The following is a 26328-nucleotide window of genomic DNA, read 5'->3' as shown; positions in this document are numbered from 1 at the left end:
AATTATCCTATGTGCATGCGTGATACATCATTGGAAAGCTTAAAATCTCTATTTTCTGGGGGAAGAAAAATTTTGAACAGGAGGGCATTTTTCAAAACAACATTTTTTTTTAAACAGCAAAACCCAAACTGGAGGTGAGAGCACGCGAGAGCAGAATTGAAGATGCCATGATTTTAACGAGATATTATCACGTACTTACCTTGTTTCGATCCAAAAACTCCATGTAGCAAGTTATATTTGAATGTCAAGACACAGATGTGAATGACCACAGCCGGATTTTGGGGGGATTTTATGGGTGAAACATGGTAATAAAACAAGAGTTGCGATACAGAAATCGCAGACATCATGGAGTCGTTGAGAATTTCTTTTTCATATATTTACCCTTTTAAATGTTTTTGTTTTTTCCCCCCCCAATTTTTCTTTCTTTGGATCGATTATTTATCATCTAACATATTGGGGAAAATGAGACCGTAACAACAACAACAAAAAAATTAAGCCATAGTTATGAGGTAGATATCCGTGACTTATTTACAGACACCATTTTTTTCATTGTGACTTCATTTGTTTAAAAGTTTAAAATATGTGAGTGAATAAATTTTTAAAGTCGTTTTTTAAACGACATGTTAGACATCAATTAATGATTGTAAGCTAAAAATGACAGCCATTTTGAATAAGAATTATAATTACTTACCTTCTTTTTATGGCTGGGTTAAAACAAAAGCGGTTGCGCGACGTCCGTAAACGGGGGTTTCCAGGGTAAAACGGACTAATTAAAAATAGTTCGGGGCTTAATGCGCCATGAATCTGCTATGGCAGCATATAGACATATTGTTCTATCAAACACAACAGTTCTTTTGGCTTCAAATACAGCAGTTTATTTTAAAGAGGGGTGCAAGAGCAGAAACTGCTTTCTCAGTCTTGTGTGTGTTATATGTATATGTATATACAGTGGGGATAACAAGTATTTGATACACAGTCAATGGGAAAACCCATTGGCAGTGTATCAAATACTTGTTCTCCCCACTGTATATATATCATTTATATCATAATTATTATATTTGTTATTTATTTTTTATTAAAATTTATTAAAATAAACATACATATACAGTATATATACATTTTTTTGTGTTTTTTTATTTTATTTTATTTTTAAAATTATTATACTTTGGGGAAAAACGTGTCTTACATATATCTCTTTCCAATACAATGAACACACCCCCCCAAAAAAAAAAAAAAGATTAGTTGGATATATTTTATGTAAAATATTTAAATGTACCACCTTTGCTTTCTTGGATATACACTATTTGTATGGTAACAGCCATACTTTTCTCCAGTTGACACCTTCACTTTGGGAGTTAAAAAACAACAACTTTCCTCTTGGAACAATTTTGCCATTTTTGTTTCGTATTTGACGTATATGTTTATTGTTGCACTTCATATCCGTTATTTCAATGGCGTGGCAAGCAACACGTCACTTCCACTCATTAATATTCATGACATTAGCTACTGTTGCTAAGCAAGGACAAGCCACCGTTTGTCCCTAATAGGAAATGAATGGAAATCGTGTACGAAGGAGATGTTTACAGAGCTAATCCTACCAATTCTCTCCGAAAATGATGTGCCTGGTGTCAAATTGACTGGCATAGATGTGGAAGAACATAAAAATGTTCAGTTAAAGAGATGGCTTTAGTGTCGAAGGCTGAAAAAGACAAAAAAAACGAGCCGACCTAAGCATAGCTTTAGCTTTTTTATTGACGCGACTGACAATGACATTCTCCTGTTCCAACAAGCTATCCTTTACCATCAGCCCTGTCTTTCTTATATATCCTCTTGTTGTCCTACGTCTCTTACCGTTCTTGGGGGTAATTTAGTTAGCTTTGTGTAGCGATCGCAAATGCTACTCAGTGACAGCCAACGAACACTTTTAATTTTTTCATTGATAACACATCTTAATCCTATAATTTATTTCCACTTCCCCCTTACTAAAGTTGTTTATATATGTGTGTGTGTATATATTATTTATATAAATATATATATAAATAAATATATATATATATTATATATATATATATATATATATATATATATATATATATACATACATATATATATATGTGTGTGTGTGTGTATGCAGCTTTAGAGATGTGCTGATGACAATAAAACGGTTGCGTACAATTTTAGGGAGCACACAGGGGGGAAAGGGCTGGAAGCGTTTCCACATCCAATATGGAAGATAGATCAACGTACACTTTAGCCCTAAAGGCGGTATTTATTCATAAATGGTGCCTATGTTCGAACACTTCTGCTTTGTTTTGTGTTTACATTGTTCGAAGTCGCGGCAAAGATCACGTGATTGTTATTGAATGTTCAAGTTTTTGGGCCAAGCGCACCCGCAATGCAATCAGCCTATCACGGTGCTCGAGGTGTGCACTTGTTGAGCACTTATTTAGCAGGCGCCGCCCGGTGAACAACTGAGAAGGGTGGAGCTTAGCAACTTTCACTCACTGAATAGGGCTGTCGAGTCAACTCGACAGTGGACTAAAGGACGGCTAAAATGTGGTTATGTGTTTGAAAAGGATATCGTGACCCTCGTGTGAGGGTTTAAAGTTCGATATTTTCATCAGTTGAGACTCTCCGATTAAACGACCGGGAACATGGTAGGTTTCGCGCGTGTGTAATCGACATTCGTGTAGATATGTCACCTGTTTGCACCTGTTGTCGCTGACAGGTTGTTAGCGTCAGAAATGTACGTACAACGACAATTTCATGATGTACCATAAATCTTATGTTTTTTAATTTACCACTTTGTTTTTTACTTTCTGGGAGCTTAGTTGTTTTAAAAGAATTTTCTGGAATTGTAACACTACGCCAAGGTATTTAAAAAAAAAAAAAAAAAAAAAAACAGGTTGGGTCACTTTGCGTTGTTTTCCGCCTTCATTTGCCTTTTAACTGGAACTCATCTTGAGATTATTACTATTATTATTATTTTACTTTTTGCTACTGTTTTTGTACATTCTGAAAATAAAGTACTTCTAGTTGCACATTTGATTAATAAAGCAAGTATAATAGCTATTCAAGTAAAAAAGTCACAACTCAAAAAACAATAGTGGAAAGCACTAATTAAAATAAGGTTGTTTCGTTCAAATTATAAATATTTTTACTAACTTGTGCAACTATTGTATAATATGGTAAATTTGTCAGTAATGTACAATCATGCGGTCCATGGTGAAATATTTTTTCCGAATTGTATGTTAGAAAAGAATTATAAATGTACATCAAAAACTCCTGTTTTTACTAATTCAACTTGTGCCTGTGGAGGTGTTGCAATCAAGAACATGTTTTCTTTGAGCAGTCAGGTTATTCTTTAATGAGCCATGGCACCAACACGACACACAATGCTGTGGTTAATGATGTCCTCTGGTTAAGAAGACGTGTCGCTATTGGTACAGTTTGCCCCTCTGACTCCTTTCCCTCCCTCCTTCTATGCTGCGTGTCCCATGTCATCAGATGCGCTTCCTGCTCCTCTTCAGTCGCCAGGGCAAGTTGCGCTTGCAGAAATGGTACACGCCCATATCTGATCGAGAGAAGAAGAAGATCATCAGGGACATGACCACAGCCGTGTTGGCACGGCAACCGCGTACCTGTAACTTCCTGCACTGGAAAGACCTGAAGATTATTTACAAAAGGTGGGTGGGGCCCCGCATTCTTTCTTTACAACCTCTAGCAAGTGCACCTATTATAAATAATCACCCGGAGTACAAAAACAGTAGAACATCATAATATGGCACCCATCTTATTTAGCTAAATTTGTCAATGTTTGTTTCTATTTTAGATATGCAAGTTTGTATTTCTGCTTGGCAATTGAGAGTCAGGAGAATGAGCTGCTTGCTTTGGAAATTATTCATCGCTACGTGGAGCTGCTGGACAGATACTTTGGAAATGTACAGTATTTTCTCATTCACCTTCACTTCACATGCAGTCGTACACCTTTTGCACAATTAAAGCAGTTCACTAAATACAAACACTGTAAATATAAAGACTATCAATGTGTCTTAGCCCCGCAGCAAATAGTGAAAATATATGAGTACTGTAATTGACACTCCAAACATTTTGTAGTTGTCTATAAATACACCTATGTGAAGTTGCCCCCCCCCATCAGATGCAAATTTATAGAAAAATGTCCTTCGCTTGTGCTGCAAAAATATTTCATTGGTGCTGCTATTGTTTTTGAGATACAGTGGTACCCTTACATACAAATTTATTTAGTTCCAGGACCTGGTTTGTAAGTCAAAATGGTCATATGTCGAGCGGGATTTTCCCATAGGAATACATTGTTTTGATGAATTCATTTTACAACCCCAAAACCTATGCTAAATCCTTAAAAACTACTGCAGGTACATTTACAAATAGCAATTACACAGAGCAAAACACATTATAAAAAGCAATTGAAATCATAATTTAATAATTATTATTATTATGTAACGAATCCGGTTCTAAAGTGGTGGTTGTGTTTTGCATGCTGTTCCTGAACGCACTTTGTGACTGACGACAAAGTGAGAGGGTTGCAGGAGAGTTTTTACTTTTCATGTTGTTGTTAGCATTGGCTATGGCGGACAGTAACCGTGTTGTACTGCAATAAATGATTAAAAACCTGACGAAGCTGGCGAATTGCTTGCAGATGGTACAAAAATAATAATTGTCACCTTAACTTATAAAGACTAGCGAACGGAGGTCGGAGGAGGACCGTCGAGGCCATAGACCTATTCGAGCCATATTGTCGAGCTAGTTCGCTGACCAGGTTCATATTTTTCTATCATTTCCATCTTAATTTCAATGGAAAGCATCACCCTTTTTTCACCACCTGCACTAACTTTCTTCGGGCTCATGTTGTTATCTCACACAAGGAAATCTGCCATGCATCCATCTTGTGGGAGAACAGTAAAATGGCGACGATGTCATGAATCATCGTATTTCGAGCATGTCGTCCTTTGTCGAGACAAATGAGTCAGATTTTACGTCGGATGTCGAAAGGATTGTATGTCGATGCGATCGTATGCCGAGGTACCACTGTATTGATTCTTTTATAGGTTAATCTCGGGTCAACCAGCCCCCCCATTTTAATTAAAAATGGCTAAAATGCTGTCGATTGTTTGTGCTGTAAAAATTTTCATTTGTGCTGCTATCGTTTGAGATATTAATTTCGAGTGATGACGTCAATTGCGGCTGACAAAGCGTACCAACTCTACTAACAAAGGGGTGTCCCATCAAATAATGCAAATGTACACAAATGAATGGCTCCCCTTGGGGTCCATTTTGTAGTAAGTGGGGGGCTTGAGATAATAATTTCACATCATCACTCGAAATCAAGTCCCCCATTAGAAATGAATATCTCAATATCTATTAAACGATAGCAGCGTAAACGAATGGCACCCTTTTGAGTCCATTTTGCAATAAATGTGGGGCTGCGTGAAGTCATCATTCGAAATTAATATCTCAATATCTCTAAAATGATAGCAGCACAAACTAAAATTTTTACAGCACAAACAATTGACACCATTTTTAGCTATTTTTCATCAAAAGGGGGGGGCTGGTTGACCTTAGATTGACCTATAAAAGAATTAACGCCTCAAAAACGATAGCAGTTCAAAAGAATGACATAAGTCATAGACTTCATAATATATTGACATGACACCGGGCGCAGGGCCAATCCGTTGGGGGCCTGTTTTCAAAATCTTCAAATTAAAATATTTTCAAAACCAAAGCTGCTACCGACCTAAAACCAAAATGGGCACCTACCTTAGGCATATCTGAGTCTCCATGAGCTGGCGTAGTAGGCATTGTTTGTGTGGCGTGGCCGTCAAAGCTGACCGAGTGGAAAAACAAACAGCTTTTTCTGTTGAAAATTCTTGTGAATAATACTTAAATCCCTGTATTCTTTATACATATGGACGTAAAACAGTCTCGATTCTTGGTTAAAAACGAGAAAAGAAAAAAAAATACGTGCAGTTAGTATTTATTTTACGTTAATATTAAGAACTATGATGTTAGTCAGTAAGCAAATTGGCGGCCGCCATATGTAAACATTGAGCTTTTTCCGTTGAACATTCTTGTGAATAAATGCTTCAATCCCTGATACCTTTATAGATATGGACGTAAAACAGTTTCGATTCTTGGTTTAAAGCGGGGAAAAAAACGGGCAGTTAGCATTTATTTTACGTAAATATGTCGAATGTGCTGCTAGTCTTAAGCCACTGTGGCGGCCCCCTCATTACAACAAAGAGGTTTTTGCGTTGAAAATTCTTGTGAATAAATGCTTAAATCCCTGAATTCTTTATGGATATGAACGTAAAACACTTTTGATTCTTGGTTAAAAGCAAAAAAACGCAAACAAATCACTCCTGAGACGATCCTTCCTTTTTGTATGCGGTACAGCTTTCGTACTTTTTAAACCTAAATCCGGAGTTAGATTGCTGCATGTGGCCGACTGCTAATAAATGAAGCGTAATGTTGGACGGCCCCCTTCGGGAAGGCGTGACGCAGTGAATGGGGAATTTGTCACATCAATACATTGTAAAGCCATGCATAAGTTTTCTATAAATTTGCATCTGATGGGGGGCCAACTTATTTATTTATGAAAGAGTGAAAGGGACTTTTTTAATGTTAAAATGAATGAACAGGCCCTGTATGCAATCATTTTGTATTTGTTCTTCAACATATTCCAAAATGTTTGGGCATGCACTTTAACTCCATTCTTCACAGTGGATAATCAATGTAAATTCACCTTTCAGATTTACACTTGAGATTGTTGTGCACAACTCATTGTTTACTTTTTTATTTTGTTTTTTCTTTGTTGGTAGTGGGGTGGTGGACCGAATAGATTTTCATCGCTGAGATGGTATTCTCTTTTATATCGCCACGAGGTGGTGCCAAAATTGCATCTAAAAAAAAAAAGGACTGCTTTTGAAACACTACATTGGGATAATGAATTTGTAAATTGTAGCTTGGGTTGTGGGTGGACAACGTCAGGAGAATTTTTGACAGTATAGATTTTTTCACGTTGTAGAAATTACTTGTAATTTAACTGTGGTGTTAATCAAATGCAGATATATACGTTATTGGCTTCTTATGTATTGTATAAAACTTAGAAGTTAGAAATTATGATTTTACAGACCTTGACTTCAAGGAATTGCCTCGAACTGGGCTTTCGATGCATCGGTTTTGAAAGTTTGTTATTTATTTTAATGGTATAACTCTATAATTAGGTTTCAGTGATTTTAGATCTTATTTTTAAACAGCACAAACGCATTGACTTAATACCAGTCACAGAAAATCATCTTTTGATGTCCAAAGTTGGTAACACAGCAGAATTCTCTTTGTTCTTATCTTGTATCAGCTTTAAAGCCATTGGAGAGTTGTGGTTCCACTTTTATCTTGGATTATTTGTAATAATCCCTTGCTTCCCCTCCCAGGTGTGTGAGCTCGACATAATCTTCAATTTTGAGAAGGCCTATTTTATCTTGGATGAGTTTCTGATGGGAGGGGAAATCCAAGAAACCTCCAAACAGATTGTGAACCGCTGCATTGAAGCCTCAGACATGTTACAGGAGGTAAGCTGCTCCGGTGCACTGCACAACACTAAACATCACACGGCGAGTGGCACGCAACTGTGGCATTAGTGTCAGAACATCTGTTTTGCGATGCGCCACGCAATTAATAACTCAAACCACAAAGGCAGTTGATCGAAACAAATTTTTAATTAGCCTGGTGGTTTAATTAGCCTCATCACAAATGTATGAGCTGGTAAAAATCTCTGTCCCTGATATCAAATTAATGAAAGGGAAATATCGTAGAGAAAAGTAACTTCAAAACTCTAGTTTAAATACACGAGGCATTTACATGGACAGCAATAACATGATGCGCAGTGCCTAAAGTCCTTAGCTTCAACAGTTTCATCTAGAATTTGGTAGAATCTAATTCTGATTGCTTCTTCAAAGTGCTATCGAATGTAGTATTGCTGTCCATGTAAACATTGCCACAAACGCACACAAGGTGAAGGCAACACCAGACGCACACAGTTGCAGCTTTTCAAGAATGACATGTCTGTGGTTGTGGTATGGACCTGCTTCAATAAAGCTAGGCATACACACGCTACAATACCAACAAACTGGTTTAATTCACACAGTCAGTGTATGCTCAGCTTTTGTAAACGGGCGGCTCTCCAGGGACTCTTTATTAACATAAAATCAATTGTTTGGGAATTTGTGTTTGGTAGATTATTTCTCCGGTGTAAAGCAATTCGATAAGTTTTTAAATGACTTCCTGTTTATCAGGACCATGCATTTGTATGTGCAAGTATGTTCCCGTGCCAGGTCTTCACTGCAGAGGGCAAACACAAAATGCCACACGCTATGGAGCACAGAGATATTGTGACATTAGGGCTGAAGCTATCGATTATTTTGCCAGTCGATTAATCTATCAAGTAGTTAGTTCAAATAATTGAGTCATTGGATTAGGAACGTTTTAATGTGTTGCAGAATCAATTTTAGGAGATGCTAAAGGCTTGGGAAGATTGCACTTTCAAAAGAGCATTAAATGCGAATACAAAATAAAATTCCTGAGTGTTTCTTCAAACTATGCAAGATTACACTTTCATTTTCAAATAAGTTAAAATACCTGACTTCATCATCAAATGGTATAAAAAAAATAATAAAAAATTAGGATCCAAGTACAACAAAAGAACAATTGGGTAACATGCAAAGCAAAAGTCCGCTAGGTTAAACAGTGTAAAATGCAAAGTTTTTTAAACCATTCAAACTCCTATCCTCCTCCACAAAAAACTGCTAAATATCCTTAAACTAAATTACGAATGCATAAAAAATATTAGCTCAACCAAAAACGTGCCTTATGATGGTCTTAACAGGGAGCAGCTGCACTCAGTCATTATAAATGAGTTATGTCATATTCACTGTTTTGGTTATTTAAGTAATGGATTAATTTATTGATTAGTAGGTTTGAGTAATCGGATTACAAACATTTAAAGCCTTGCAGAATAAATTTTACGAGATGTAAAACGAAAGAAACAAGTGTTTAAGCTTGCAGTAATATTTATTTTGGCTTGCTAGACTGCACTTTTAAAACGGCATGAATTGCAAATACAAAATTGGATTTCTGAGTGTCTACAAAATTACAATATCTTGGCCTCTGCTAGCTTAAATGCTATAAGACGCTAACGTTTTTTTTTTTTTTTGACAAGTTGTTCAAACTCATATCCTCCCCCACAAAAACAATTGCTAAATATGCTAAAACTAAATTACGAATGCATAAAACGTTAGCTCAACCAAAAACATGCATTATGTTGATCTTAAATGGGAGCAGCTGGATTCAGTCATTATCAATAAGTTATATTCACTGTTTATTACTGATTCTTTAAGTAATCTGTTAATCTTTTGATTAGTAGGTTCGAGTCATCAGATTACAAACATTTGAAGCCTTGCAGAATTTTAGGAGAGGTAAAACAAAAGAAGCAAGTGATTGCTTGCAATAATATTTATTTTGGCCTGCTAAGACTTTTAAAACAGCATGAAATGCAAATATAAAATTCCTGAGTGTATCTACAAAATTACAATATCTTAACCTCAAATGGTATAAACAAAAAGTACCAAAAAAGAACAATGGCCAACTTGCATGGCAAAAGTCTGCTAGCTTAAATGCTAACGTTTTTTTTTTTTTTTTTTTTAACAAAGATCTTAATCGTTCAAACATATTCACAAAACAAATGCATAAACAAACATATTAGCTTAGACAAAAACTTACAATCTTATGTTGGCCTTAACAGGGGAGCAGCTGGAAGTCATGTCATTCCCTGTTGCCACTAAATCAATAAAACTAAATGCCTTCCAAAAAAAAACATTACGACGGCACTCTAATTAAACAAATCCTCGAAGCAGCAAAATTTGATTCAGAGCTTTTTTTCTAAACAAATTACTCAAAATAATCGATTATTTGTTGTGGCACTAGAAACAAAGTATTCCATGTTATTGGGCTGCTTCGAAGGCTTCTTGGCCTGATTTGCGTAGCCTTATATTGCACAGAGCATGCTAGGTTTGTGAAAATCGCCTGTCTGTTCCCTGTTATTATTCAGGGTGTGACGATATATCGAGAAGGTGATATATCGCGATACTTTGTAGCCTAAAAGGGTATCGATATGCTCCCACTAAGAATCGATATATCATTTTAAAAAGGAGTCACTGTTTAAAAAGGAACCAACAGGTTGCTACCAAAATCTTCCATTAGAATATGTTCGCTCACTGGCAGCTGTTGACGGTATTAGACATCTAATTCATTTCAACTGGATTGGATGTCTAGCACTGTCAATGGCACTGAAACCAGACTATTCCCAGCCAATCTTTTGTAGACATTTACAGGTCATTTCCTGTCCATTTTAGGGCATTTACACGGTACTTCCTGAGGATTAGTGTATCAATAATTGTTGTACCGTCATATCATGGGATCATCGTGAGCATTGTATCGTATCGTGAGGTACCCAGAGGTTTCAACCCCTAGCCTTTGCCATATATTGCACACAGCAGGCTAGGTTTGGGAGAATCATTCGTCTATGTCCCCTATAATAAATAGGATTGCGGCTATTGTCGCTTAAATTTTCTTTGTTTTAGACTTTTCTGCAAATACTTTGGCTTGTTTTTCCTGCTGCCCCTTACGTGATCGAGGTAAGCAGTTTGATGTGTGCTAATGCACTAAAAAGTAGCATCTCCGTGAAGTTGCCCCCCACAATCGGATGCAAAGTTATAGAAAAATTCTGTCATTCGTTTGTGCTGCTATCGTTTTCGGGATATCGAAATATTAATTTTGAGTAATGACGTCACGCAGCCCACCAGTTATTGCAAAATGGACCAGTAATGCAGGCATGAAAATCTCTCACCTTTCGGCGAAATTCGCCGTTTTGAAGTCAAAAAGGGCGACCTACGTGAATTGCGTAGATCCGAGGAGAAATTCTTTTTGGGAGGGGGGGGGGGGGGGTCAGGAGGTTTTATTTAATTATTATTATTATTATCATCATGTGATTAACTTAGTACGTAAACTGAGCACTTAAGAACACAGTCAGCAAATCCTTCTAGATGCTTCGCTGACGAGAACCAATCATCGGCCCAAGCTGCGTTCCATTATTCCAAACGCGCGCACTCCTTACTGTACATGGAGCGCTCGGAGAGCCTTTGGGTGCATTGCAAAGCTGCGAAAACAAAAAGCAGGCCTTATCCACACCGGGGCAGACCAGAGCGCAGCATACACACTTGCCTGTATTTGCCAGCAGATTGAATTTGGTGAGTAATGGTTTCAATCGTTTTCACATTTTGCGATATAAAAAAGTTACTGCCATTCGTTGCAGCTTGCGTTGAACACTGCCAGAGCTAGCCAAATCTCCCATGAAAAAAATAGCTCCCGTTAAATTGGCGTCAAGCTTGTGTATTTAGAGGTAATATAAACGAAGAAACACACTGTTGAGTCAAATTAAGCGGCATGCTCTCGGATGGAGGTGGCGCCTCACATCGCTCCCGTCGTCCGCCGGAGACGCGGGATTTTCGGCTTGGATTTGAGCTGACGGCCGGTGTCGGCACAACACCGGCCCGACGAGAGGTGGGAATGAGTCCTGCTTCTTAAAGCTTTTCAGAAATACAGGGATCCATCGTTTTTCGCGGTTAATGGAGACCAGAACCCGCCGCAGTAAGTGAAAACCGCGAAGTAGCGCCCCCCCTCCCATGTTTTGGGGCGTGTTCAATGCATTTATTCAGATTTTACATTGGAAAAAAGATACACATATATGACATGTTTTTTCACTTTTTTCACCAAAGTATCATTTATAAATGGTTTTCAAGCACTTCAAAATGTAAGAATTATGATAAGTTTTAAACATGTTACTGCCCCACCGAATTATTTTTAAACAAGAATAAATTAGTAAGAAAATGCTTGGCTTTATTAAATGCTTCATAGTGAGTCTACTCAAACCCTCTCAGGCTTTGGTAAACGGTGATTGACACATGTGCAAAGTTTTTCTTTTTATATATATTTTTTTGTTTGAAGCAATTTATTTGATGTCCTAGCCAAAATGTGGCCCAAACGCAAAACAACATTACTTCAATGGAAAAATTTGTTTCATTTAAGAAAAATAGTTTTCAAATGCTTTTTTTGTCTGAAATTTATTTTTGCAATCAAAAACAATTTTTTTTAATTGAAGTGACTTTTTGGGGATTAAAAGTATATACTGTATTTTGATTGAAGCAACTTTGTTTTTGATAGAAGTAACTTTGTTTTTTGGTTGAATAATAAAAACACAAATCTACCTCCATCGTTATTTAGAGAGAAAGAAATTAAGAAAGCTTTAAAACTAAAAGCCACCGGCGAGTCTGTTTTTTTGTTTTTTAAAATATTTATATTTCATTACATAGACATGCGTCGTAGGGAAGGGAGATTGAGGGATTAAAAAAAGGAGTTAGATGAGGCTGCTAAAGGCAGTGGATACCTCATCAACTGGTTGAATAGCAGACCTGGTAAGAAGTTTGCAAGGATAGTCGGGTATTAAATACAATTATAAACACAATTACAATGTTATTTTTCTATAAGATTTTTATGTCATTGCTTTATTAATCATTAGGTGCTAGAGTTGTTAAGTATGGATAATAATGAAATCATAGTTTTAAGAAAACTGTGCTGTTGGTGGCTCAGTGACCATCTGATGTGGTTTGTTCTCAGATGAACAAGTTGAGGAAGGAAGTTTTGATGCAGAGGTTGAAGGAAGAAAAGAGGCAGACTGACTGAGTCACAGCCAGAAAGTGTTGATGACAGTTTTGATTTCTATTCACTGTTGCCCCCTCCCAATTAAAGTATGTCACAGTCGCAGCCAATTATTATCTAAAGCTGGTTAAAATTGAAGTTATGTTGTTTTAAGGTGTATTAAATACTTGTTCGTGTGCTCCTTTTGATCTACGAGCACCCGCCCCTCCACCGGTCTCTGCATGGCCCTGCTGAAACACAGTGTGGGTCGACAGAGCTCAATATTTTGTTGGGGTGTACAATACAGTGTACTGGAACATATTTCCTCCACACCCTTCTCACCTTTTTAACCCCTGACCCATTTTCATGCCTGAGTAATGGTGCCATTCGTTTATTCTATGTTTGTGCTGTAAAAATTGTGCCGCGATCGTTTTATAGATATTGAGAGACTAATTTAGAGTGATGACGTCAATCACAGCACCTCTGTTGAGGAGAAGGGTGTCCCAAAACAAACAAATGGCACCCCTCCGGCTCCATTTTGCAGTAGATGGTGGGCTACGAGCCACGCAATCACGCGGAATTAACATCTCAATAGCTATAAAACGATAGCAGCACGTACAAACATTTTTATAGCACAAAAGTAGCATAAACGAATGGCACCATTTCGGGTCCATTTTCAAATAAATGGGGGGGCTGCTTGATGTCATCGAAATTAATATCTCAATACAGTGATCCCTCGTTTTTCACGGTAATGGGGACAAGAACCCGCCACAATGAGTAAAAAACCTCGAAGACACCCTCAACACCCCCCCCCACACACACACACACACGCAGTTTTTTGTGTGTGTGTGTGTGTGTGTGTGTGTTCAATGTATTTATTCAGATTTAGCATTGGAAAGATACATATATATGACTTTCACTTTTTTTCTCAAGTATATTAATAAAAAATAAATCTGTGTGTGTGTGTGTGTATATATATATATATATATATATATATATTAAAGTTAAGTACTTCAAATGTAATAATTATTTATTTATTATTATTACTTATAAAGTTTTCAACATGTTACTGTCCCACCAAATTATTTTTAAACTGGAATAAAGCAGAAAAAAAGCTTGGCTTTATTAAATGCTTCATTGAGTGAGTCCACTCAAATCCAAAGCTGCTCACTTACACACAATGAGTTGCAACAGCAACTGTTTCACAAGTTAAGCGAGGACTGACGCATGCAGCCCTTTGAAGCTTGATTCTCTGGCAACATCAAACATCAACGTCCGTCAATAATTGTTAACTTTAATAAGCAAACGCAGTGCACTCACTGCCTGACCAACAAGGAGCAGGGAGAGGGAGGGAGAGAGAGTGAGTGAGACTAAGCCAGTACTTCTCAAATAGTGGGGCGCGCCCCCCCAGGGGGGCGCAGAGCAATGCCAGGGGTGGCGCGTGGGACCTCGGGGAACATGCTTTTTTTTTTTTTTTTTTTTCGTACTAGAATAAAGTGTACTTGCACATCCACTCAGTGGGTGGCAGTGGCGCTCTCATTTTCAAAGTGCGCGCAGTATTTTTGAAGTAAGCAAGAGCACACGGAAGAGACTCATGAATGAAGAGCTGGAGAGCTGTGCGCCGTTTTCGAAAGCCGTTTTTCCGGCCGGACTCACGCAGCGACCCACTGTCTTCTCCGGTTCTCGCGTGTCCGCCCGAAAAGTGGCTTGGGATCGTCACGACTACCGCCCTCACCTACGGTTCTCTCTCGGCTGCCGAGAATGCACTTTTTTCGGGCCGTTTGCCTTTGACATTTAATACAGTGGTAGACGAGGAAAGACCACTGTTTACTGTGTCTAAAAATGATTATAGCGGACAGCCGGAAGCCAAATCAAGTAAGACGCCACTTAAAGACATTAGACCCCAATCTCATTGATAAGCTGCTTGGTTGTTTTTCAGCGAAAACGTGCCGAATATTGCCAACAATCGTCCTGCTTTGTCAGTGTTATATCAGTAAACCAGTGAGCACTGTTAGCATGCTCAGTGCAATATAACCCCACGTCATTGCAAACTGGAGGTGATACTGGGAGCTGCGAAAATAAAAACTGTCCTTCTGTCCAAAGACACTTTTTTTTCTTCTATTCAGTTTTGTTTTTTGAATTCAATTTGAATTTGTTAGTATTTACTGATTTTATTTTTCAGTATCAAATGGTCAAAAATGTACCTTGAGTGTATTTTTACAGTTGGATGTGATTTTTTTTTTTTTTAATTCAGGCAAATTGCTGCGTGTTGTCTTTTCTGTTACAAACAAAACAATGTTAATAAAGTTATACTTTATAAGTTGATCTCTGTTATTTTCTCTAATAGAAAAAAAGGATACAATGTGAGGCAGAGGCATACTTATAATGGTAATAGACAAATGATACTATTTACAGTGGCGGCAGAGTTTGGGGGGGGCGCGAAACATTTATGTCTTCCTTGGGGGGGCGTAACAGAAAATAATTGAGAAGCGCTGGACTAAGCGATTGGCTCGGGACAGCTCATCTGTTTTGTTTTTTTAACTGAAAAAAAATCCGTGAGTCACTGTATCTCAAAAATGATAGGAGCACAAAAAAATAATCAGCACAAACAAATTACATAATTTTTCTATAAATGTGCGTCTGATGGGGGGGGGGGCTAACTTCACCGAAGTTTAAGTAGCAACATATTTTTTCTTCAGTCTTTCAGTCGTTAACAATTGATCACTTGACCCACCAAAAAAGCTTAAACAGGCAGTGAAGATTTGGCACAACTGGTTGCTCTTCATTTTATTTTTTTTAATATTATAATGACATGTGTTCCAATCAAGTCCAGGTATCGTTACAGCACGCAACGTTGCTAACTAAACACGACTCCCCAACTTTTTGTGTTATGTTTATTTTCCCCAAACGGTCAGTTTCCTACTGAGTTGTGCATTGAACTGCAGCATGGGAACTTGTTGTTTCAGTGTAGTTGTGTGAATGCGAGCACTAGACGGTGTGACGGTCCAGTTTGATTAACAGCGGTGCTGCTAAGGCCCCCGGTGTTACCTGTTCCTATTAGGCTTCTGGATGTTTGCTGTTGTGTGTAGACTGCCTTTGTGCTACCAGTTTCTTTCCTCCCACTAGGGGTGCACGATATCCATTTTTTTAAACCGATACCGATATCGATAACTTCCTGCTCCTCAAAGCTGTTACCGATATCGATAACCGATAATAAATATATAATTTTTTAAATGTATAACCTGAGTTTTTGAACACCTGGAGGTTTCCAAAAAAAAAAAAAAAAATCTTCCATAAACCACAAGGCTTGGTCTTTTCTTGCTTTTATGGGAAGACATTCGTGTTAATATTGTGAAAGTACAACAGAAAAAACACATATTCAATACTCAATATACAACAAACTGCACAATACACTTATATACACAACAATTATATGTATAGCATAGCACACTCGCTTGAGATACTAAAGCATTGCCTGGCGTCTATAACACAACAACTTATTAAGTTCTGTACATATGACCCTTCACCACAAAAGTAAACATATGTTGCACATTCATATGTTCTAGTAAACATAAAATACTTAGACATATATTTCCGAGGCGGAAACGTAACAGAAAGCATTCACGATTGTCAATGCTACCGCTAGACACCGCAATGTGTATGTGAATGAGCTTGTAATGTGAACCGAATTACTGTAACAAAAAATAGATGCCGCGAATTATTCTGACCAGCAGGTGGAAGCAATGCCCCGCAAATGGTCAACTGCTTTACCATACTAGTGTGTAAACTGTAAAGCCAGCACAGTACATATTATCGGTCCTATTCATAATGTTATTGGATTTATCGGGATGACGTCATAATTCCTATTATCGGACCAATAATTATCGTGCACCAGTAGTGAGTACTGTATTTATTGCTTTCTCTCTCTCTCTGTCAGTGTCGTTTGTGAGCGAGAGCCAGATTTTGCGTGGAAGAGGGTTGGCTGCGTAAGTTTAGCAACACTTCCCGCTCTTTTTAGGTCTGCGGCTCTGTGGTCAAGGCGTTTCTCTGGGTGTGTTCTTTTGTGCTTCTCAGTAAGGCTTGACTAACCCTTGAATTTGGAATTGATGCTGTAGCCATAGCCTCCCATTGATTCTGACTGTTATCGCTTCAGGATGGCAGCAATGATTGGTATGAGGTGGAGCTGTTTGGACCTTGAATATGGACAGACAGGTTAGATGTTCTGCTTGTGTTAGTGACTGTGTGTGGGTGTTCTCGGCACCTTCATTCCAGATGACGTGTCAACGTGTGCCTAGAAATATTCATCCTTTCACACAATTAAGCATTGGGACTCCTTAGAAGCCTATTTACCTTGTGTTGTCCTTCTCTATTCTTCTCTTCTAGACAATGGAGGAATATATGAGCAAACCAGCATTTTGACACAGGAAAAGGGACAAAGTAAGCTCAGGGCCTAAATATACAAATATGAAGACTACACCGAAACTTACTTCATTCACAAGTAAATATTAAATGATTTGATCTTGCACTTGTTTGAAAGTGACGGGTTTTACAGGTTTGCTGAACACCATTAATATTGGAATTTAATCTTGTGGTAATATATGATGTAATGTTTTTAAAAAAATACAATGTCAAACAACATAAAGCACATTCCTGATTAAATTGCTGATGTACTTTTTAATCTGTTTAATCTCTAATTGTGTCATCTTTATTTGGATAGTTGTTGTTTGTGTGGCTTTCTAGCTTATAATTAAATGTATATTTTTAACTCATGATGACTGTTTGAGTTTTTTATTATCAATAAGCAAGACAACTCTGCAAGAAGAAAAATAATACAGCTGATGCTTTATTCATCTGTGCTTCATCACACATTATAGAGCATGTACAAAATGGTTTAAAAATGAGCATACATAGCACAATCACTGATAGGCCAACAATGCAAAGCTTTGCAGTATGAAAGCGATTGGAAGGCAGGCTGATATTTAGACTGGTAAATAATTACCCATAATCATAATTACAACAACTTCACGAACCCTGAATATATGCAGAGCCACGGCAGCACTCGTTCCTGTTAGCTCTAATTGAAAATAACCACGATCATATTCTCAGATTTTGATCAAATTTGAGCCTGGCATCATTTACAGCTATATTCACATATACATTTAACCGATGTCAATTCCTTGTAAATAGTCTGTTTCTACAAACACCAGCAATTTAAAAATTGAACCATCTCACAAAATGTAATAGTTAAGTTTTGTCTATACAGGTAGTCCCCAGGTTACGAATGAGTTCCGTTCCTACACTGGCGATGTAACACAAATTTCTGTTTAAGTCTGAACCCTTTAAGTACCCCTACATCTCAATAACTATCCAAAAAGTCCAGAAATTTTGTTTAATGATGGAGGATACACTGCTTTCTGGTGGCAGTGTTGGACTGTCACTTTGTATGACATGGATAAAGGACAACATAAGGTTGTAAGTCGTTTCAGCTAATATACATATGTTTGTGTATGAATTTGTAATTAAGTTTAGAGCTACAGTTTGTGGAGGTATATGTGAGTGATTGGCTATGAGAATTGTAAATAGGATAGCATTCATAGCATTTTTTGTTAGGCAAATTAGGCTAATTTAATCTACTAAATTCACATATTAACTAGACTAGATGGATGTTTGAACACCAATTGTTTTGTGTCAAGTGTTGTTAAAATGCTTGTCGTTTTGAACAAAACTGCACATGTGTGTTACAGCTTTACAAATTGTCAAACATGAATGAAGTAAAAAATTCAAAAACCACAATTGCCTTGTTTGCTGTCTGTAAAGCTGAACAACTTCATGTTTAGTGAGGACAGAACAAGTATTCATAAAGTTAAAAATAAGAGTGTGGTACAAGAAGGTACTGTTTTCGCAACTAAAAAACGACTGGAGACAAAACAGCGGCTGAGACTTCGGCGTCGTAAACACATAAGTTGAGTACGTCGTAACCTGGGAACTACCTGTACTCATTTTGGACTAATGGAAGGTGCAAACCCTGTTTTGAATAATTTCTTGGTCTCCTCTCCTTTGACATCACTGTTTTTCTATAATGACCTTGCAGCAAATAGGGACTGTATATATATTTTCTGTATATCTTTCCTTTTATTAGGGTGATATCTGCTATGATTTATACAATATAATTTGTAAACGAGATCACATCCACCATACAGAGAAAGTTGAAATACTATAATCATAACGTTTACATTCCAGCCACAGCCTTGTCACGGAACCCCTCTCCACCTTCTCCCCCCGATGTGGTGCCCGGTGCCGGAGCAGAGGTTTTGGCCGTCATCCCCTCCTCTTCGCTTTGCACCTCTGTGGGCTTCTCCTCTTCGGCCTCCCTCTTGGCCACAGGTCTGCTCCCAGAGTCCACCTGGCTCAAGTAGTCTTTCACGGCTCTCTCGTACAGCTCGTAGGGGAAGCGGCCCTTGGTTTGTGCCTGGGTGTCCCGCTTAGCAATCCCGTTGGGCGGGTACTCCGTGAGAATTTTGGCCGCCAGATAGGTGGTCACCTCGTCCTCCACATCGCCGTCATCTGTATCGTCGTCATCCGCCTGACGTCGCAGCGGCATCTTGTTGAGCTCGGACAAGAACATATTCTCCCTATGGCCGGCCGGAGATGGGATTTTGACCGATTCTGCATTCGTATCAGGGTTGGGCATCGCCGGGATTCGATCTGAGGATGACTTGACTGGTCTGGGTATCACGGGATACTCGTTGCTGATGGTCTCCACTCCGATGATGTCTAAAAAGTCCTCTCGGTCCATGTCCTCAGGAGCGGCGGCGGTCTTGCTCTTGAGGGGCAGTCTGCGGCTGAAGTAGCGGACTTTTGGGGTTTGTCCGGTTGTATAGCGAGACTGAGGCGGAGGGTTGCGGTGGAGCTTCCGGAGCTCCTCCGTAAGCAGCATGTCGATGAGGTCCTGCGGGGGGACGTGGAGCTTCAACGAGAGCTCCAGCAACTCTTTCACGGTACGAGGATCAACAATGGAAGGACGGATGAGTCTTTTTCTTTGCTCCCCGGTCTGGTCCCTGTTCTGCGTCTGATCGGTCATCTCCAGAACTTTAAGGAGGTAGTAATCGACCAGCTTGGTGTCATCGTCAGCGTCCTCCTGGTCCTGACTCGAGCGTCGCTGCACTTCTTCGCCATCTTCATCCTCCTCATCCCCAAGGGCCCTGTCTGCTTCCTCGTGGCTCCCGTTCACCATCTCCTCGGTCTCTTCTTGTTCCTCCACGGGAACCCACTCCTCTCTCGGGTGTCCCTCCTCATCGGTGTCCTCGGCCTCTTCCCCAAAGATGTCTCTCTTCTGTCCTACAGACATGGGCATCCTTTCAAGTTCCTCAAAGATGGAGCGAAGGTTGGCAAGACTCTGAGGGGTGTACTTCTGGTCCAGATCCTCCGTAGTCCGCTTGGAAGCGTCCGTGTTCTCCTCATCCTCAAACATCAACGGGTATTTCTTGTGGGCTCTGGGATAGTTAGTGTAATCCACCGGTGAGCTCTGCTCAGTTTCTGTGTCTTTGGTGCGGTGTCTGTGAAGGCGGCGGTCATTCCGGGGCGTTGAGGCTGGGCTGAACTTTGCCTGATCCTGGAGGGACTTGAGCAGGGTTCTCATCAGCTGCTCCGCTGTGATGTCCTGACGTTCCGCGGGGGCCTCATCCTGTTGCTGCTGCTGGGACGCGAGCTGAAGCAGCACCCTGTACTTGTCCACTTCGTCGTAGTTGGCGGCCGGGGGTCCTGGGCGACCGCCGTTACGCTGCTTCAGGTTCTCTATGTACTCCAGAGCTTTGAGCAAGTCAGAACCGGCTGGCTGCCCTTCACCAGCGTTGCCTCGGAGACGGTAGTGACGGGGGAGAGACGCGGCTTGTATCGCACATCCGTGGAGGAGAACGGCGAGCAGGACCACGGCTGCCCCCGTGGGCAACTTATGGTGGAAATGCAGCATGTTATAGGCAATTGATCACCTGTAAACAGAAAAACAAGGTAGATTATCCACAGAATTCATGTCAGTTCAATAATATTGTATCATTTCGTTAATGTTTTTCCAGTGTTTTGTTGGTGAGCATAGTTGGGGTTATTTTTAGCAGCCCCACAGTAAGGTTTTTTTGGCTATTATCTAATCTACCCTCGCTCCCTCCTGTGTTAGTTTTATCCAGGGGTGAAAGTGGGCTGGAACGGTTTGGTACGCCGTTCTGGTAAAAGATTCTCAGCCGGAACGGGGTGAAATGGTGCTTTGAGCCCGAAAATATGATGGTAACTGTCAAAACCTCATGCTAAAAAAACTGCCAGGCTGCCCCACACATGCATCTCAAGAAGAAAACGATCTGCTAACATCAGATTTACATGCACAAGTGTTAACAAGCCTAATAAAGTGCTTGTATAGCGTGACCCGTTTCAACAGGTAATTATTCCACCGAGTTCTGCCGAGCTACTTCATCGTATCTGACTGAGGAGTCGCGTCGATGTGCTAAGTTGTCCGTTCGATTGGCTGACAGACTGACATGTGATCAGCATGGATAGATAGGTGATTGGTTTAAATAAGTGTTTTCTGGAACAACAAAAGAAAAAAAGGACAAACCAGAGAGGTGGTAGTGACGGGTAACTGATAAGTTGTTTAATTAATGCGACTAAAAAAGGACAATGTAAATGAAAATCAAATCTTTACAAGAGCGCTGAGGCTTATTTTATTTCATTTGCTCCGATGGGGAGGTTGAGAACATCTTCCATGTTATTGTGCACATTTGGACTTATTTTTGTTCATTTACAATAGGTCAGGGGTCAGGAACTTTTTTGGCTGAGAGAGCCAAAACACCCAACGTATTGAGAAATGTGATTCTACGAGAGCCCATACAGAGTGTTTGTGTCGTTGTGTCTATAAGTATATAATATATATACATATACATATATTAGGGCTGTCAAACGATTAAAATTTTTAATCGAGTTAATTACAGCTTAAAAATTAATTAATCGCAATTAATCGCAATTCAAACCATCTATAAAATATGCCATATTTTTCTGTAAATTATATATATATTCTGTAAAATAATTTGTTGGAATGGAAAGATAAGACAAAAGATGGATATATACATTCATACGGTACATAAGGACTGTAGTGGGCATTTCACTCTACTGTCATTTAAATCTGTCTATGCTGTCCTCACTCCGAAGCGTCTACTTTTTCCAAAGCTAGACAGCTAGTGAACGACGCCTTAATAATCAGACTTCTTCCTTTTTCATCTGATTTTTTAATAAAATGGCCTCAAACCACTGTCCTCTTTAGACCGTAGTGAAACTACAAAAAAAAAGTACACAAGCATTGCATTAGCAACAACGTTAGCTTAGCACGCTATACAGGTTCACTAAACAAAAAAAGCGTCTCATACAAAAAATATAACTTTTCGCTTACTAACATAATATGTACATTCTTTACAACAACCATACTTACGGACATATCTTGTCCAAGGATCATATAAGCACAACATTACAACGCAGGCGTCAGCCCGAGACGTCCTGCAGCCATATTGAACTGGCCAGAAAGCAATAAACCATGTCGCAAAGCGACCACAAGAGTTCGCTGTTAGACAGCACAAAAAACCTTGCTGTAAAATTTACCAAAAGGCAGAATACTGTCTGAGCGGGACATGTGCGTTAATTGCGTCAAATATTTTAACGTGATTAATTTAAAAAATTAATTACCGCGCGTTAACGCGATAATTTTGACAGCCCTAATATATATATGTATATATTATCCATCCATATATATTACAAAATTGCCGAATTGTGATTGATAAAAACCTTGTGAAAACGACAACGAAAGCCTAACAATCACTTAAGATATTACAATCGTTGCTCTGTTGCGCACTCATCACTTGGAAAAAAACAAATGGAAACATGGTTGTGTATATTTCCTGAAGTGGAAACCACAACCAGGTGGACGTATGCATCACAGTAGCCGAGATAGGTGGAGCCTCACAAGGAAGCAGTTTCGTGAGTCACACACTCCTGGAAGTGACGACAATTTGACAGGTGAAAAAGTAATGAAAGTGAAATTGATTGCCCGCCTGTGTGACTTTGGGTACCACACAGTTCACTTTCATAGTTTAATTTTCCTCTATGCATTTTATCCATTACCGTGCAATCGGCGATGAAAGGACCACCAAGATCAACGTGGAAATGCTCCATTAGCTCACCATGGCCCGTTTATGTCAAGCGAGCTGGCTGGTTCCACATTTAACATTACGCATTGGCCGAGAGCCAGATGAGGCTCGCGAGCCATAGGTTCCTTACCCCTGATTTAGGTTATTCCTTATAATTTGAAAAAGTGGATGTTTGCATTACCTACAAATTATATTTCATTTCAATGTACATAATGTAAGAGTCATTTGTACTTTGTTAAATTATACACATCCACATTAAAATAAGTCCATATTTACATTTTTCTGCAATTTTAACTTAAAAACATAGGATGTTTTTTATGTTCTAAAGAAGTAAAAACTGAGGTTTTGCATTTAGATGTGAGGAAATGAGGGAAAAGAGGAGATGCGGTTGGTGTTTTTGTTGTTATTTTGCACATTATTGAAAAAATGCAATTTTGAATGAAAATATGCCTTTTTACATGCCTAATGCATGTGTAAAACCTATTTTGTCTTAGTACATGTTATAATCATAACTGCCAGAAGTAGTTTTCTTTGTATTTCGCTGGATTTATTTATTCAAAATAAATAAATAAATTCCGGCTCCGTGGCAACCTTTCGGCATGAAATTCTAACCACCTTAACCCCTTATCGTTTTATCGTTCGAAAAATCACTACAGCAAAATTTTAACAATTTATCCAAATGTTTGGTAGAACTGTACTGGATATGGTCATGCATTTGCTTTCCGCGGAATGTGTTTGTTTCTCCCATCCATCGATCTCATCGTATGACTCATCACTCGCGTTGTGAGGGACAACATCGAGATCTAATTGGACGAGTCTCAACTCAAGGGGAAAATAATACAATTCAAGAAAAAATAACGTGATATAATCTACCCGTTTTGAGCTTTTCTTAGCAACGTTTCCGGATGGATGTGCATTCCAAGTCTTAAATCACGGCAACGTGCTATTTCTCCGTGTATTTTCTCGTGGAAATAGCCGGTAAAATGCGTTCCTACCTTTGAGGAAAACGCTCAGACAACAGCGGAGGTGTTGGGCATGTCCTCTTGCAGCTTTATGTGCCTGTTGTTTTGTGTGTGCAGCGCTTGGACAGCTCCTCTGCATATAAGAGCAGACACCTGACCACCGCGTCATCGCAACACGCACGCAGGCACGCAAGAGCCGCCCCCCTAAAAAGAAAAAAGACCATATAAATGATTCACGATTTTATGGAATGGCATACAAAGAAGCTGGTTGCATTAAAAATAGCCCTCGACGCCGTCTGTTGCACGGTGAGAGCTATCGATCGTTAATAAGGACTGATTGGAACTAAACTCTTCAGTGCCCTTGGCTTTGTGTGCAAACAAAGAAAGATCCATATTTTTGCGCTTTTCTTCCATTTTATGAATTACATGAAAATCCATTTTTAATGCCAGATGAGAAATTCAAGACAGGGTAAAGAAGCAAAGAGCAGATATAAACATGTTTAAATTGTTACATACAACAACGTTTCTTTAAATGCAATGGCGACATCAGCAGGTTAGATACAGCATCAACCATCCAGCAGTCTGTGATTATAACCACTACATATAGGAATAATGACTTGATGAAACTCTTTCATTTTCTTCACATTTGTCATCCTCTTCATACAAAGTTGTATTCTGCATGGCATTTGAAGAGTTAAACCCTCCAGGAATGACTCACAGACGCTGTCGCAGTTCAGCAGCCCCTCCTCTTTCTTCCCTTCCTTCTCCCTCCTCTTTCCTGAGATCAGCCAACCTGACGGTGATAAACCGCCTCCGGTTGACCGTGGGCCAAATCAGATGCACTCCTACCGGTGACAAGATGAAGGCCACGCAGGGTGCCTCTTCGAGAAGTGGGACCACACATGTAGAGAGTGACGAGATTTATGGTGAGATCCAACAGGCTTCTAAAGAGCATCAGTCCCTACATATGATCATAGGCGGATATACTATTCAGGCGAAGTAGGCGATCGCCTTAGGCCCCCAACCAGTAGGGGGCCCACAACCAACTGCCCTTGACCCAACGAGCAAGAGCTTGGGCCACCGGGGCCAGCAGCACACCCAACTATTCCTCATGTATAATTATGTCATCATACCATACAAACAAATAACAAAACAAAAAAGAAACCCATTTGAATGCTGCATTTATATTATCTCTCCCCCACACACATGCACTACAATGGACTGTTCCACGACGGCGAACTGAGTATCAGTCGCTTAGCTTCATTTAGCGCCGTTTAGCTTCGCTTAGCTTCGTTTAGCATCGCTTAGCTCCGCTTAGCTGTTCATTAGCTTCACTTAGCTTTCCTGCATTTTTCACGCCACTAAGCTCGCTATTTTTACAGCTCACTTGCTACTTTGCACGTCTGCTATCGTTTATTTCGGACACATGAGCAAACATGCTCTCCATGAGAGCCAAAGTGCAGTGAGGGAGACATTGAGAACAGGCCGCTAATGCCTCTTTTAACTTTCTTCTTCACACCGAACATAAAATACACGACAGCACACCCTGTGGCGAAACAATGCAGTACAGTTCCACTCAGTCATACAATAACACTCATCAGCTGGTAAACAGCATTTGCTAACGAAAAAAAACTTTAACTCTATTAGTGACACCACAAGCAACGACGAAGAATGTTTTTTTCTACGGAGTGTAAAGCTTTCGGTTAGCGGTTTAGCGAACGTACCTCCGGTGAACATTTCAAAATAAAAGCACATGTTCGTCATATAAATAACGATTTCTGGAGTTAATCCCACATACTTCAGAATTAATATTATAATATGTAGAGTAAATACTATAGAATACAGATTCTACACCAAGAATAGCTTTCAAATGACACTCTTTATGACAAATACTGTATGTTTGGTAATGAATAATTATAATCATACTACTATTATATGTAGTAGTGTACTATAATTGATAATGCTAGAATTTTTTTTTTTTTTTTTTTTTAAGAATTGTTTTGAATAATGTTGGAAAGGCAAAGTCAGTGTTCTGAATCTGTTTACTTTCCATTCTTTTGCACTAGTAAATGCTATCAGCATTTAACCTAATTGTTCATTTGTGATTATTGTTATTTACATGATTATTTGTATTTTAATAAGGAATTTCAGTGTTCCAAAATCGTTTTGTGAATTAATAAGCGTCAACAAATTCAACACATTTCATTGCTAAATTAGTAAAAAAAAAAAAAAAAAAAATTATTAGCTTAGTCAACTAATCGTAAAACTAGTAGGCTGACTAATCAGGAGAAAATTTGTCGTTTAGGACAGCCCTAGTGTACCGGAACATATTTCCTCCACACCCATCTCACCTTTTTAACCCCTGACCCATGAAGAGGGCCCCTTGATATGTTCGCCTT

At 39.1% G+C, this 26328-nt stretch overlaps 2 protein-coding genes across 4 annotated transcripts; one reads left to right on the top strand and one right to left on the bottom strand.

Annotated features, from left to right (window-relative positions):
- The first annotated feature begins 2477 nt into the window (after positions 1-2477).
- On the top strand, positions 2478-17541 carry LOC130930361 (AP-1 complex subunit sigma-3-like). Of its 3 annotated transcripts, XR_009067043.1 has the most exons (7): positions 2478-2657; positions 3508-3686; positions 3833-3941; positions 7470-7607; positions 16724-16837; positions 16940-16998; positions 17170-17541. XR_009067043.1 is itself a non-coding variant. In XM_057858263.1 (6 exons), the coding sequence occupies exons 1-5, from the start codon at positions 2655-2657 to the stop codon at positions 16982-16984; spliced, it is 474 nt and encodes a 157-aa protein (XP_057714246.1). In that variant the 5' UTR covers positions 2478-2654; the 3' UTR covers positions 16985-16998; positions 17170-17536. The 3 variants fall into 3 exon arrangements, 2 of the variants coding, with proteins under 2 accessions (XP_057714246.1, XP_057714247.1); XM_057858263.1 differs by lacking the exon at positions 16724-16837 and having other exon boundaries at positions 17170-17536; XM_057858264.1 differs by lacking the exons at positions 16724-16837; positions 16940-16998 and having other exon boundaries at positions 17170-17532.
- A 69-nt stretch (positions 17542-17610) lies between these two features.
- Positions 17611-24104, bottom strand: scg2b (secretogranin II b). Its single transcript, XM_057858262.1, has 2 exons — positions 23963-24104; positions 17611-20774 (listed from the first exon to the last, which is right to left on the bottom strand). Exon 2 carries the CDS (start codon positions 20753-20755, stop codon positions 19016-19018), a length of 1740 nt encoding a protein of 579 aa, XP_057714245.1. The 5' UTR covers positions 20756-20774; positions 23963-24104; the 3' UTR covers positions 17611-19015.
- Between the last annotated feature and the right edge of the window lie 2224 nt (positions 24105-26328).

This window comes from Corythoichthys intestinalis, chromosome 14 (genome assembly GCF_030265065.1).
Source record: "Corythoichthys intestinalis isolate RoL2023-P3 chromosome 14, ASM3026506v1, whole genome shotgun sequence".
Lineage (NCBI taxonomy): Eukaryota > Metazoa > Chordata > Actinopteri > Syngnathiformes > Syngnathidae > Corythoichthys > Corythoichthys intestinalis.
This window is presented reverse-complemented; position numbering and strand designations above follow the sequence as displayed.